A 15,043-nucleotide genomic window follows, 5' to 3' on the forward strand; every position below is an offset into this window, starting at 1 on the left:
CCTAATTTATTTATTTACCCTTGTCAGGTGTCCTATTGAGTCAGTTCCTTAATTGTTTTTCAATTCTAGTATGTCTCACATACAGGACGTGAAACTAACTTATTTCACTCCCACTTACCCTTTTGTCAAACAAGAATCTAATCATTCTTCTCAGAAAATCAACTCTTGAATTTCTTTCATGAATGTTTAGATACCAACTCTTACTTTTGATCCTATTGACTTTAAGCCAATTTTCGGAGTCTGGTTCTGCTATAGTTTATGTGAGTCTTCTGAAGACCCAATGGGGTTTCTGAACAATATTTTAGAACCTTCTTAACTCTTTTAAGAAGTTACTAGGTGAGTTCTCGTACTCCTACTGTGTTCTTTTGTTGCTCGGTTCGAATTCGATTTGAATATTTTCTCCCACTTGTCTTCTTGAACGACTCCTTTCAAGGAAGACATCATCGAGAACAACAATCTTATTTTGTTTCGATGTTGTGAGGAAAAACCTTATATTTCTTCTTATGAAGAAGAAACTATGTCTGAAGTTATCAGACTATAAATAAAAGACTACATTAGAATCTTTCAAAAATCCATACTAACATGTAGGCCTGTAAACGGTAGCTTATCGGATCGGATATAGGCATATCCGTATCCGAATCCGATAAGCTATTCGAATATCCGAATCCGATAATTATCCGACGGATATTAGAGATCAATATTCGAATCCGAATCCGATAATATTAACGGATATCGGATAATATCCGATATCCGAAACTTTAACAAAATTTCAAATTTGTTCTTTAAATTTTTAACCATTATATCTAAACAATAAATCTCAACCATACATTTTATATATTATTATGAATAAATTTAAATTTTTATTAATTTTTTATATTACTTATCGGATACGGATATTTATCGGATCGAATATGTCCGTATCCGATATCCGATATCCGATAAGCAGATATCCGATAAGGAATATCCGAATCCGCATCCGAATCCGAAATTTCGGATATTTTTTTGAAATTCGAATACGGATGTGGATCGGATGTCGAATATTCGGATATCCATTGACAGGCTTACTAACATGGTATTCTTTCATTTTCTATAGCAGTTATAGGTTTAGTGGTTATGCAGCTTTTATTTAGACACTATCGTTTCGGAAGACTTGTTATGACTGAGATTATTGATTTTATTAAGATATTCAGTCATTTCGATTCATTACTTGATTTAGGTCAAGTTTCTAAAACCTTTTCCTAAATTCGAGTACCTAGTTGATTCTAGTCATATTAACCATAATCTTATGTTTAACATAAGTATTAATGATTAATTGACCTTTGTTTTGTCATAAAAGATCTTGTCAGACTAATTAGTTTGAACCATGTTTATTCTTTCGAATTTGATGTTCATCCTAGTTGGCTGACTAGATTATAATAACTAATTGTATCGATAGGTCTTAATGTTTGTGAGTTGAAATAGGCACCTTTTTGAGAACATCATAAAATATTAAGGGTTATTTCCCAAATGGCCCCCAACTTTGTGACCAGCTTCCTGCGTAGCCCCCTACTTTATCAAAAATACCCAGATGACTCCCTTTTTTAGATTCTGTTATAACACCGTTAAATAGTCATCATTTCTCTCTCCTCCATCTCATAACCTCTCTCTGCCACCTCATCTTCTCGCCACCTCACGTCTTCATCGGTGAAGGTCGCCGACCGGCCAATTTTCTGGCCGGCGACCTTCAAACATAATTTTTTTTCTCTCTCTCTAAAAAAATGCTTTTAAAAAAAAACTCCCATCTCTCTCTCTCTCTAGATCTGGTCTGAAACCATGGTAGATACAAAAACTAGTTTTAAAGAGTTAATTGATGGTTGTTGTTGTTAAAGATGATGATTGTGATGATGAAAATCTGTAAGAGAGAAACACCTGGTTGGTTTATAGCTCTTGATCTTCCTTTCATGTTTCTTTGACAAATAGTACACATTATCTTCTTCATCTTCTTCTTTAATGTTGTTAATGTTTTTATCAGATTCATGATCAACATCACTTTGTTCATCATCATCTTCAATAAGTGTAAGAAGAGGCATTGAAACTGGATTAACTAAACAAGTATAATATGTTCTTGATCTTCTTCTTTTACAAGCTTCTCCTTCTCTTATAAAATGGATTCTCAATCTTTCCTAAATTTCTTACTGTTGTTGCTTCTGATAAATTTGCAAATGATTATGGTTTTCCTGTGAAGTAATTTGACAATCCTCTCCTACAAAAAAAAAACCCTAAACTTACTTAGTTATTGAATCTTCTTCACAAAAAAACAGAAATTACTCAATCACAAACTTCCAAATCTGAACTAAAATCAATTATATGTATAATCAAGAAGATCATTAATGAATTTTCAGATCAGTTCTGCTATTTTTGAGTTAGATCGGGAATAATACTTACTTGATAGGAAGAGTCCAAAGAACATAAAGAACCTTTGAATTTACTCTGGATTTCAGTCTCATCATCTTCTCCAACCTCATCATCATCAGTACTTGTTGATCTACTCTCAACATCATCAATAGAAGAACTATCAGAGTAAGAACCTAAATCTGGATCTACAGAGAAACAAGAAATCTTCGTCTTATAAGATGATGAAGGAAGTGAACCGGCGGTTTTTGTGGTGGAAGGAATAAGTGGCGCCACCGATTTGTTTACTTTGAACTGTATGACAGACTCGATCTCAACGATCTCGCTTCCAAAAAAACACTAGTGTTTATATCTACCATGGTTTTAGACCAGATCTAGAGAGAGAAAAGAGAGCTCTTTTTAAAAATATATATATATATATATTTATTTATTTTTTTAGAGAGAGAGAGGAGAGAGAAAATAAAAAAAATTGTTTTTTTTGTGTTCGCCGGAGAAGATGATGAGGTGGCGAGAAGATGAGGTGGCAGAGAGAAGAGATAAGATGGAGGAGAGAGAGAGATGATGACTAGTTAACGGTGTTGTAACGGAATCTGAAAAAGGGGCCATCTGGGTATTTTTGATAAAGTAGGGGCTAGGCAGAAAGGTGGTCACAAAGTTGGGGGTCATTTGGGAAATAACCCAAATATTAAAACTGAATACTTTATTTCTCGTAAATCCAATTCTAGAGAAGATGTTCAAAGAAAAGGAAAAATACTGATATCTAATAAAAGTAATGCCGATAGGAGACTAAAATCCTTCTGGAGCCTTCTCATCAACTTTGGCTTCTTCTGCTCTTTAACAGGTTCTTCTCCTTCCAATTAAATACTCAACTCCCACTTGCTCTTGTCATTCGTAATGAAATGAGCGTTAGGTATCCAATACCTTTAAGGGTATTTAATTGAATCAACTTTTAACATTTTTACCTTTCACGGAAACCACAGTTCCGTTTTTCTTGTCTTCCAGGAATTTAGGACAGTTTCTCTTCCAATGGCCTATGCCATCACAATAGAAACACTTGGAGTCAGAAGAGGAATTCTTGGTTTTGGCAACTTGTTTGCCTTTTGTTTTGCCAAATTTCCTCTTGTTCTTCTGTTTTCCATCCATTCTAAATCCTTTATCCTTCTGAACCATAAGAACTTCTTTCTTAGGTTCTGCTACCACGATATTCTCCTCGGCTGTCTAGAGCATTGCGTGTAGATCCTCCAAAGATTTATCCCATCCATTTATATTGTAGTGCATTCTAAATTGATTGAACCCATTATGAAGGGAGTGCAGGATGATATCAGTGGCGAAATCTCGGCCATGATCGACTCCAAGTCGTACTAGTTTCTCAAAAAGACTGATCATTTTGAAAACATCCGGCCCTACAGGCTTACCTTTTTCGAGGCGACAATCTAGTATTGCCTTTGACGTCTCGTACTTTCCATTCCGGCCTTCTTTTGGAACAATTCCTTAAGTTGTCATGTCATAGTGTAAGCATCCATTTGTATGAACTTATCCTGAAGATTAGGTTCCATGGTTGCTAACATTAAGCACGTTACGGGTTTGGATTTCCTACGAAGCCTCTTTTCTTGCTCCTTCTCCTCATTAGTCGATTCTTCAGTGAATATCGGAATAAGAGTTTCTAAAACAGCTGCATTATTTTCGGATCTGAGGACGAGACCCAAGTTTCGTTCCCATACTTTAAGGTTATCTCCGTTCAGCTTCTCCTTCTCTATGAGCCAGCGGATGTTGAAGGTTTCTTTGTTTGTCATAATTAAACTACATGTAAAGAATGCAAAGTGACTTAAACTTGTGATCCTATCAAAATTCTAATTTTGCCATATCATTCAAAATTCTTTATCCCTTGTTTGAATAACACGATTCCAATATCCCAATTTTTCGAAGTTAAGCTTACTAGGGCACTGCCCTTAACTCCATTTTCCTGGGTGAGTAACAACTTTACTGATCATAATCCTATAGTTCTTGGTTGATTAGTTTCACACTTGAGTGTCAAACTTTCCTTTGCCTCGAAATCCAAAACCTTTTTGCTGACTCGTTGAGTAAAACTAGTTTAGACGCGTAGACCTCTTCATAGATGTACCTGTATTGTCCCGAGGTAAAGTTTGCACTCTGCGGAGGCAGGCCCACCATCGATAAACAAGCTGGTATCAACAAGTGTCTTATTTGTGGGTAGGCTTATACTCAAAATTCTTTTAGGGATTATTACGTATTTTATCAGGTTTGCGTTACTGTGAACTCTATCGTAACCATTCGTGACTTTTATACGTAAGTTTTTATTTGAATTCTCGTAAGGTTAGATAAAACCTTAGTAGAGCCTCCTAAAAGATCTTTATCTTTTAGTTTATTCTTGTTTGCCTAATGGTTCTTTTGGATTTCATCCTTGAACCACCATTGATTACTCCCACTCGAATCATGATCTCATCATCCGATTCATCAACGGCTTTTCTAGACCCTATAACTCTAAGTATTATTCAGGCACATACTCGTTTGTGCTTAGAAACAAGAATCGTTTACTTAACTAAAGGCAATACAATACTACGCATTCACATATACATACAAAATATATGACAGTCATAAATAAAGTATGTGACCTAGATTCGTTTCTAGGTTTTGCTATGTTTCGTGTAGCCAATTGTGGGATATTGTGACAAATCTATGTCTAATGGGCTTTCTAAGTCTATTTTCGTAAAATTCGGACTAATGGCACATTTAGTTTCTTCCTTTATGATTTCTAAAATCAAACTCGGAAAAACTCCGTTTTGGGGTTTCGGATAGCCCGGGTCAATGTCGGAAAAGTAATGTTTCGGAATCGGAAGAAAAAGTAAGAAAATCTCTCATTCGAGTCAAGGCCCAATGGGCTCAAGTCAAACTCGAAAAGACTCAAGTCAAACTTGGTCAAAAGTCCCTTTGACTAGTCTTGGTCAAGGCTAGTCAACAGTCCGGATTTTCGAGAAATGGGTCCTAGACCATGTTGGATGGCACGTGCTAGTCGCATCCTAATACGCGTTCTAGCACAGCATGGCCCTAGGCCATGCTCGATTGGAACGGGTTGGACAGGTGCCTGGACATGCCAGACGCGTCCTAGACGCGTCTGGATGCTTCTAGACGCATCCTAGATGCTTCTAGACGCATCCTTGATGCATGTGGTTGCTCCAGACGCACGTCCCTGGTCTCGGTCCTAAATCGAGACCAGCTGGGAATCCCAGACGCATCTGGGACTCCCGAGATGCGAACATCTCGGACCGTCCTAGTCCAACTCGGACTGGGACTTCCCAGACGCGTCTAGGACGCGTCTGGGATTTCCAAGATGTGAACATCTCAGACTCCCAGTCCGTCCGGGATTAGGAATCCCGGTCCTAGACGGACCAGGACTTCCTGTCCCGTGTTTTATGGTCTCGAGACTCTGTCCCGAGACCTGCTGGTCGGTCCGGACGCATCCTGGCCGGTCAGAACCTATAAGGCCTTTTGATTTTTCAAAATTCCTCCCTCCAACTGACTTTTACCTTCTTCTTCCTACTGTTTTTCATGAAAAAACTGCTGTTTTTCTCATATTCAACACCCAAAATCCATGATTTTAAAATCCGTTTTTCAAAATTTTTGATCCGTTAGATCCGTTTTCGAAAACCCTTTTCAAAAACATAAAATTTTCACGATTCTATGCATTGAAACCCTTTCAAATACATGTTTGATTGTGTATAAAACTTTTTCAAACTAATCAAAGTTTTGTCCGAATCTCTATTCAAACAATTTTATCTATCAATCTTAAGTTCGAATCTAATTCGTTCTAGCCAAAGATAGTTTCATGCAAACGGCTCGTGATGCAACTGTAGGGTTTTACATGTATCTAATACACATCTAACTAGTGTTGGTAGCGGAATCTCAAAAATCTAATGATTAAAACTAAGTTATCCAGGATTTATACATGAACTAACTATGAACTAGAAGGAAGAAGAATACCTTTAATCGCTTCCCCACGAACTAAATCCCGACCAGTATTCGGAAGATAAAGAGCTTAAAGTGGAGCTCCTCTACTTGAGACACCTAATTGTATAACTCGAACTCCCATCTTTTAGTCAGCTAGGACCTTCTTGAAGGTTGACCTGAAGAACTGCTTCTTCTAGACTTGATAGAAAGAATGAAAACTTTTTCTCTAAAATCCTTTCTTTTCAATAATTGTGTGAAGAGAATGATTTTCTTGAGAGAAAATTCCACACCTTTTCTGAAGTCATAATGAGACTTTATATAGGCATTACCTTAGTAGAGTCCCACTCAAACAAGGAATCCTAAAAGTGCCTCAAAAAAGATAAGTACAAGTTCGTGTTTAAACTAACTGAGACTCTTAATATGGAGAAAACCCTAATTAGGGTTTCCCCATAGTTTGGCCGGCCAGAATAGCCCTTAATGGGCTTACTCTGCCTGGCCCACCCCCTTAATAAGGTCGGCCAGGGATCCCCCCTTAAGGGAATCCCTTGTTGCCTCCTTAAAGTGGGTTTTTGCCTTTTCGGGCTTCTCTTTCGAGCCCGATTCTTTCTATCTCTTAGACTGGATCATATCCATCTATATACTAGTTCCCATTAGTCTATTCTCACGGTTCAAGTTACTAGTTCTTATGTGTAACCCGTTGTAGGATCCAGTCTATGTTAGCCGCGGATAACCGAAATGATCTGACAATCGTAAGCGGCTTCTAGCTAAGCATTACGACTCCTAATTGAACCAGATTGATTGATCTTCCAATAAAGTCATCATTATCCTATGAGCCAAATCGTACGCATTGCCATCTTGGTCGAAGGACATTCCTTCGAAAGGATATACCTTCAGACTCCAAGGACATATATCCTACAATACGCTCCAAGTATTTCAGAGCTAAACGAGTCAAGTTAATACTGCTTTCCTAGACGTGTTCTTCTCCTCGTACATTCTGGTAAGCTTAGACACCTGATGGATAATCAGACCGCTTATCCATGGCTCGTCCCACTCCTCTATTGTTACATGGAACAGTTGGTCGCCCTGAATCAATCTCTACCATCGGGTGATCTCACCTTGAAGATCTTTGTTTCGATCCTGCTCTAGGAGCTTGGCAATCCTCTTAGCTTCTGAGATGCTTTGTCCAGAGGAGGTGCGAGAGCGATAGCAAGGGTCGAAAAAAGTTTCGCGAGAGGGTCCCTAACTTAGTCATCTGTTTCATGCTTCCTGAACCCTCCTTATGGACGCCGCCTCTTTTCATTCTTTCGAGAGGCTTTCTTACAAATATCGTATGTTTTCGACGTCTCGCAGTTTTTTGGCTTTGAGGTGTTCAACCTCTGCAGCCAGCTCTTCGACTCCGAGGTGTTCTACCCTGTTTTTTGTGTCTTTTGGGGAAGACATTCTAATCTTTTGAAATAACCTTAAACCAAAGTGTTAGGGGAGGGTCCGAGAGGAACCGAGTTGTAAATCATAGTTACCGAATGATGATTTTTGCTGGAGTCAACCCTCTTTCTAGTGTCAATTTGCTGATTTCAAAATTTGTCAATGTGGTATCAGTCAGAAGAGTGAACCTGTAATGTTGGATTCTGCTGCGATTGATGAATCTGCTTCGTTAAATCCCTATCCCGCTCCTTCAAACTTGGAAATAAACCTACAAGGAGCTCGGAAACCTCTCGACGCTCAAGACAGTCAGATTGCCCTTTCAACAATTTGACGATGACTTTGAACATTGTTTTACGACCAGTTGGTCATAAATTGGAGGTCAAAATAGAATTAATCTTTGAAAAACAACAAGTACGGATAACTCATCTCAACTCTCAGTTTCCAAAATAAATTAATCTTTGTAATCATTGAGTAAAAGAAAGAAAAGGTGGCAAGTTAATTCAACAGTTTTCGATGTCTTATAAGATTCACTATGACGTGACTCTGGATATGATAATTTGGGTATCTCGACTCAAAATTAACACTAGATCATTTCCATTGACGTCTAAAAAGTTCTTATAAATTGATAGTTATATATGTCGAGTTAATATCACAAAGAAAATGTATAGAGCGACATTCTAACACTTGTTTCGAACCACCAAATTGTCAGGGCCTGCCCCGGCTAGAAACATGTTTCTCAAGATCCCCCGGAACAGGAAGATCTTCGAAACGAGGTACACCAGATTAAACAGTTGAGTGGCTTACACAAACAAACATATAATTTACCGAGGACTTCACTGTTACTTGAGTGGTAGAGAGAGAGCCAGAGTGATTCAGTGAAGAGAGAGGAAGATCAAATTACTAGGTGCTTGTTTGTTTGGTTCTTTCTCCCTTGGTCATATTTATTTCCAACTATCCAAAACTGATACAAGAAAACCCGCATTGATTTTGTCTCTTCTCCTCTCTCTCTCCTCTCCTCTCCTCTCCTCTCTTTCTCTCTCTAGGCGGAATGGAGAATAGCGGTGTTGAATTTCTTGTTTCTTTGTACGAGTATGCTTATTATAAAACTTCAAACTTCTTCATACCTAGAAAGAGAGAGAGAGAGAGAGAGAGAGAGAGAGAGAGAGAGTAGTGGTATAAAGTTTTAGAAAGAACACATAACCTAAAGAGAGAGAATAGATGGGGAAATTGATTAGTTTATGGGAGGTATTTTCACTATCTTTGGTTCTCTCAATGAAGACATTTTCAGCTTGTTCGGCTGCTTCAAATCAACAAGTGAAGGAAAATAAATTATTTGGAGTAACCTCATCTATCAACACCATTGGATCTTCTCTAGTCTTCCCTGTTCGTGGAAATGTGTTTCCTACTGGGTATGTTTCAATTCAACCATCAATTAACTTCATTTTTATACTTCTATTTGGTAGCTCTTGGCTTTATTTTATTAAATAAGTTTATAGGTTGTTTTTGTTTTTGTCCTTAATCTCATCTTAATTAGTTTTCATACTTTTTTTAGATTGTCACCTCTAATTTTTTTGAGTTTCTCTATAAAAACCATCTCTATTACAGAACTCAACATCAATGTGGCATCATTTATTATAGAGATACTTAAGAGGACATTCTAAAATTAGAGTGACCCGGCGACTGGCGAGGATTTCTTAATGCCACATAAGCAAATCAATTAATTCTATGGTCAAATAAGCTTTAGAGTTTTTGTTGAATGTTGCAATGGAGAAGGTTGTCTAATAGAGTATCTCTAAATGGCCAAGTAGAAAGAGACCAGATCCACTCTTCACCCTTGACACCTAGGATTTTTAGAGTTTTGCTTCAGTGTTGTATTGTAGATGCTCTAAGATATAAGAATAAGTCGTCTTCTCAAAGTCACACATATATTTAAGAAACACAAATGGAGTTCATAAGAAAACTTATAGTGACATCTAATTCCACTATAGAGGGAAAAAAGGTAGGAAAAACAAATGGATTCATATGCTGGAATCGGATCCTATAGCTGGGTTTTCCTTTCCCTATTTTGGGTGACCTACACTCGTCGAAATCAGAAGCTCTACAGATCGTTGGATTCGTCTAATTTAGTGCTTGAGTTTAGACCTAAGATTTCCTACTTTTGATTCCTAATGAATGAGTTATTATGGTTTAAAGTTGGGTATAAAATTGTACTGAGTACTAGCTCAAACAGTAGTGAGCTTGAGTTAGTCTCACATCGAACAAAGAGAAGAACAAATTTTTCCTTACCATAAGCTGTTAACATTAATAATAAGTAATGACTAAAAAATGATAAAACACTTTCTGCAAATCGTGCGCATGTTGCGTAAGCGCTTTAGTGGTGATTGAAGCCTTCTCAGATCTTGACTCTCGGGAGTGTGCCACTTGGAAGTGGGTATGACCAACCAACTAATGCGAACGCGCCACATGGTGCACGCTCGCCAGAATAGTGACGCTTAGGAAAGGTGTCACTACTCCAGAAAATGCCCCTCACCTCCAATAATACCCACCTAATTCAACAAGCAAATCATTCAATTCATTCCTAGCATTTTCGAGTGTAAGCTAGAGCTCTCTAGTTTGAGCAGGAAATCAAGTCAGTACAAGAGTTCAAAGTTCAAACACTTTTAGTACATAGAAGTACCATCAACAAATTGAAAGGTAAAGTTGTTGAATCCTAGGAGACGTACAACCGACTGTTGGTAGTTGGTACTATTACAGGGGTGTAGCATTTTTGAAGGAAAGCAACTCGGCTATTCTCTTTTTCCCATTAGTCTAACTCTGTTGAATAGCAAAGGTATAGTTACTGTAATCTGAAATATGCAAAAATCATTACCTCTCTGTTCAATCAGAGAAAGAAATATTATGTTAGCAATAATTAAACACTCTGTTTTAGTTGCATAAAACAAAGAGAGGGTTAACTCAGTAAACCAACCAGAGCATCAACAATTTAATACAGGTTTTCTGCTGTCTGAGAACATTTCCTTAATTTATCTTATTCTTTAGCAACCCACTTCTTTCAACTTCATATGACGTGCAAATTTCTGCACGAAAAAGTTCATGTATAGCAAACTTAACTATAGGATCAATGCCTATTCCCTGTTAAGACAAGATTTCAGTCTATACTTCTGTTTCAGGACCATTCCCCTCAATAGACTAATCTGATATGGGTATCATATTTACTAATGAGCTGTGTAGTAAAACTCGGCCGAATTGGGCTAGTCACCCGGGGATCGGCTCGGTTGGTAGTGTTAGCCGATTTATAGCCGAGCCCCCATCTAGGGGATTGGCGAGTAACTTGGCTAGGCTCAGCCTAGCCCAGCCGAGTCCCCACTCCCCAGTCACCTACTGACTTGGCGAGTCAGTGGGTCACTTGTTTTTCTTAATGTTTTTGGGCAACTGCTGTTTTTGTTTTAATAAGAAACATGATGGTTCTAAAATGGGTTTTTTTGAGCTTACCCCCTCAAAATTGATTAGTAATTGAGTTTACCCCCTTTAGTAATCAGTAATTGAGCTTACCCCCTTGAGTTCAGAATTTTTGACAAAAATACTAAGGACATGTTTGGCATGAGATAATAAAATCATAAATTATAACTAAAATCAATCTTTGCTAATCATATTACCTACCAAATCAAGAAATAAAGTAAGGTGGAATAAGTACGAAGATCATATTGAAGGATAATTGCTCTTGGTAGTCACATTTATTTCACGTACCCCAAACACAACCTTTGTGTAGTAAATCTAAGGGGGGTAAGCTCAATTACCCATTATTGAGGGGGGTAAACTCAATTACCAATTTAGTGATGAGGGGGTAAGCTCAAAAAACCCTTCTAAAATTTGAAATATTATAGCCTAATTTTATACATACACCACTTAAAAAAAGAATGGAAATCTTCTTATGAATTATAATACAAGATCAAATCATGTAACTTAAAATACAAGAATCAAAACCCTAGACATCCAAATATCAAGACATCTATTTGAAGAAGAAAGGAGAGAAAAGCTTTGATTCATCCAATAGTTAATATATGTTGTATGTACATGTAAACATGATATATATATATATATATATATATATATGTAAGTATGCTGAAGTAATTATAATCGGCCTGATTCGACGAGTTACTCGGCCTGACTTAGCCGAGTTACTCGCGCTGGCTCAGGCTCGACTCGGGCTCGGCCTTTGGGCGATGAGCCAATCCCCGAGCCCAGCTGCTTAGCTAATGAGCAATCGTGTTCTTTAACACATTATAGTTTGATCGACAACTTTAGGTAAGTGTTTTAATTAATTTAGCTTTGCAGATATTATTACGTCGACTTCTATATCGGTGATCCACCCAAACCATATTTCCTTGATATCGACACTGGCAGTGATCTCACATGGGTCCATTGTGATGCCCCATGTAAACGCTGTGCTAAGGTAATGTCTCTTCTGTTTATACGATATTTATATTCTTTTCACATCATGATTACCATCTATTCCTTGTTCCAAATGTCTTTTCTCATAGTTAAAATCCACAATAGGAAAGACGGTTTTTTCTCATCCAAATGCTGGTTCTTTGGTACAGATTGTCGTAATCAACATTATTATCTGTTTTTGTTTAATCTTCCAGTATACTCAGTATAGTACCATCCCTGATATACAAGGAAGCATATATGGTTGTAAACTACCTTCTTAAATGATTAATTCATCTCTTTTTCCCTCTATATGAGCAGGTTCCTCATCCATTATACCGCCCCAACACAAGCAGTTTTGTTGTTTGTCCAGATCCCCTATGCGTTCCCATTCCCTCTATTGAAAGACGCAAATGTGAGAATCCGACAGACAAATGTGAATACAAGATTGAATATGCAGATCAAGGTTCATCTGAGGGTTACCTTGTGAAGGAGATATTTCCTCTTCGCTTAACCAATGGATCCTTTCTGAGTACTCCTGTGGCGTTTGGGTATGGCAACTTTACTACCTACTTTCTAAATTTCTCAAAAAAGTCTCTTTGTTCTTTTTTCTTAAATTGCCCTCAGTGTTCTTGAGAATCGTTAAAGATCACGATTTTTGGGTTTCTTGTTTGTAGTTGTGGATATGACCAATCCGAATCAGCCGGAACTACCTCCCCAACAGACGGTGTACTAGGTCTTGGAAGTGGAAAAGCCAGCGTTCTATCTCAACTCACAAGTCTTGGTCTGATTCGAAATGTGATTGGGTACTGTTTTAGTAGCCGTGGTGGAGGCTTTCTTTTCTTGGGGGATGATCTTGTACCTTCATCTGGGATAGTTTGGATACCAGTCTCGCATAATCCTATAATGTAAGTATCCCATTTCCCCCTTCTTAAACTGCTGACTTTATTATTCAAGCGCTCGGCGGTGGATGAACAAAATTACCTTCGTAGTAGGATCTCTTCCGTTCATATTATTACTACTACTGCTACTACTTTTTGTTAATCCTTTCATATTAGGGAGAACTACTACTCCCCTGGACCAGCAGAAATCATTTTGGGAAAGAAGTCCATTGGTGTGAAGGGCCTTGATATAGTTTTAGACAGTGGGAGCTCCTACACCTATTTAAATTCCATGGCTTACGATGCACTCATTTCTTCTGTGAGTTCGAAACAGAGTCATTCACGAGTTCTGCCATGTTTCCAATGAGTTAAGCTCTGGACTGATTATTAGTGTCCCTTTTGGTTCTTTTATGTCGTTCATTTGTAGCTGATGAAAGATTTAACTGGGCAACCACTGAAAACAATCGCAGACGAGACTTTACCTATCTGTTGGAAAGGCAAAAAACCATTTAAATCCATGATCGATGTCAAGAAATACTTCAAGCCTGTGATAATAAGTTTTACAGACGGTAAGAAGGCGCAAATGGAAATACCCCCAGAGTCTTATTTGATCCTCTCTGTAAGAGCATCCTTCACCTCCTTGTTCCAAATAAAGAGACCATTTGATCCATCAACTCGAGGTTCCAACAGTTTCTTTTTTGACAGGAATATGGTAATCTTTGCTTGGGAATTCTGAATGGTACTGAAATCGATCTGCCATTCAATATTATTGGTGGTAAGATATCTTCCGTACTGAAAACAACTATTCATAAGATGGATACTTAAACTACTTTCACATTAGTAACTGAACTCCTCAATTTTTGCAGATAATTTTTTTCAAGATAAAGTTGTGATATACGATAATGAGAAGCAGCAGATCGGATGGGGCTCTGCAGATTGCAGTAGGCCTTCGAAGTCTGTATTATTCCTTCTTGTGATTTCCTTCCTTGTTTTATGTAGCTCTGACCATGTAGAGATTCTCACCATTCAAATCTTTTTTCCTTTCTTATTCGACAGAGTAGACGTTGACAAAGAAGGCATCTCTCTGCCATATAGTGACGCTATCGGAACTCTAAGAGAAGAATATTGTCCTGCAACTTCTCCCCAAGAAGACATATATGAACTGAAAAAGGATGAACTATGAAACTGAAGGCAGGAGTAGGCGAGTAGCTCTACTCGCCTACTCCTGAAAAAGGATCACTGAAAAAAGGATGAACTATGAAACTGAAAAAGGATCACTGAAAAAGGATGAACTAGAGAAACATTGTGTCTAAACGCAAGGCCTATTTCAGACCACATGCATGTACGTACAGAACATAACTAGTTTTTGTTTTCCCTAATAGAATTATTAAAGGGGCCCTTTTGTAAAAAGGTCAAAGAAAGGTTTTTGGGGATGACTTTGGAGCACGATTTGATGACAGGGGTGAAGATTGACGGTCAGTTGACCGTTAAAAGCTAACCAAAATTTTAGCTTGTCACCGTCAGTCACTTGGTGGTAAGTCATTAGAAAATGAGTGTTTGAGTAAAGATATTTTACTTAATAAGTAAAAAAATCGACACTTGGTTTTTTCAAATAACTATAGTGTTCTATAATATAATATGTAATTGTCTTTATTGTTTAAAGTAATAATTTAGATAATAATATGACTAATTATTTTCGAGACATTTGTAAAAAAAAAAAACATTCTAGAAATACCCCGTCCTCTCTTAGTCTTTACTTTCATTTTTCTCTTTCTAGAATTTTTTCTCTTTCTAGAATGTCTTAGCTTTCATCTTCTTCACTTCTCCGTTAAGGTAGTCTATGGTATTAGTTATGATTCCAAGTTGCCATTTTAATGGTTGAGTTCATATCTAATAATGGTAATAATAATCAGATTCGGGAAATAATTTTTTTTTGGAATAAGCTTTCAAAAAAT

The 15,043-nt window shown here is 37.5% G+C and overlaps 1 protein-coding gene and 1 pseudogene across 1 annotated transcript; one reads left to right on the forward strand and one right to left on the reverse strand.

Annotated features, from left to right (window-relative positions):
* Positions 1 to 1,858: 1,858 nt before the first annotated feature.
* LOC147549114 (uncharacterized) lies at positions 1,859 to 4,184 on the reverse strand (annotated as a pseudogene).
* A 4,440-nt stretch (positions 4,185 to 8,624) lies between these two features.
* Positions 8,625 to 14,785, forward strand: LOC147549115 (aspartic proteinase Asp1-like). The gene is made up of 10 exons (XM_086670106.1): positions 8,625 to 9,188; positions 12,115 to 12,232; positions 12,529 to 12,758; positions 12,885 to 13,115; positions 13,266 to 13,407; positions 13,516 to 13,707; positions 13,794 to 13,863; positions 13,955 to 14,042; positions 14,145 to 14,265; positions 14,308 to 14,785. Exons 1-10 carry the CDS (start codon positions 8,998 to 9,000, stop codon positions 14,329 to 14,331), a joined length of 1,407 nt encoding a protein of 468 aa, XP_086526232.1. The 5' UTR covers positions 8,625 to 8,997; the 3' UTR covers positions 14,332 to 14,785.
* Positions 14,786 to 15,043: the final 258 nt, after the last annotated feature.

The sequence above is a fragment of the Eschscholzia californica genome, unplaced genomic scaffold (genome assembly GCF_041429995.1).
Source record: "Eschscholzia californica isolate CP2 unplaced genomic scaffold, dmEscCali1.0.p SCAF_3, whole genome shotgun sequence".
Lineage (NCBI taxonomy): Eukaryota > Viridiplantae > Streptophyta > Magnoliopsida > Ranunculales > Papaveraceae > Eschscholzia > Eschscholzia californica.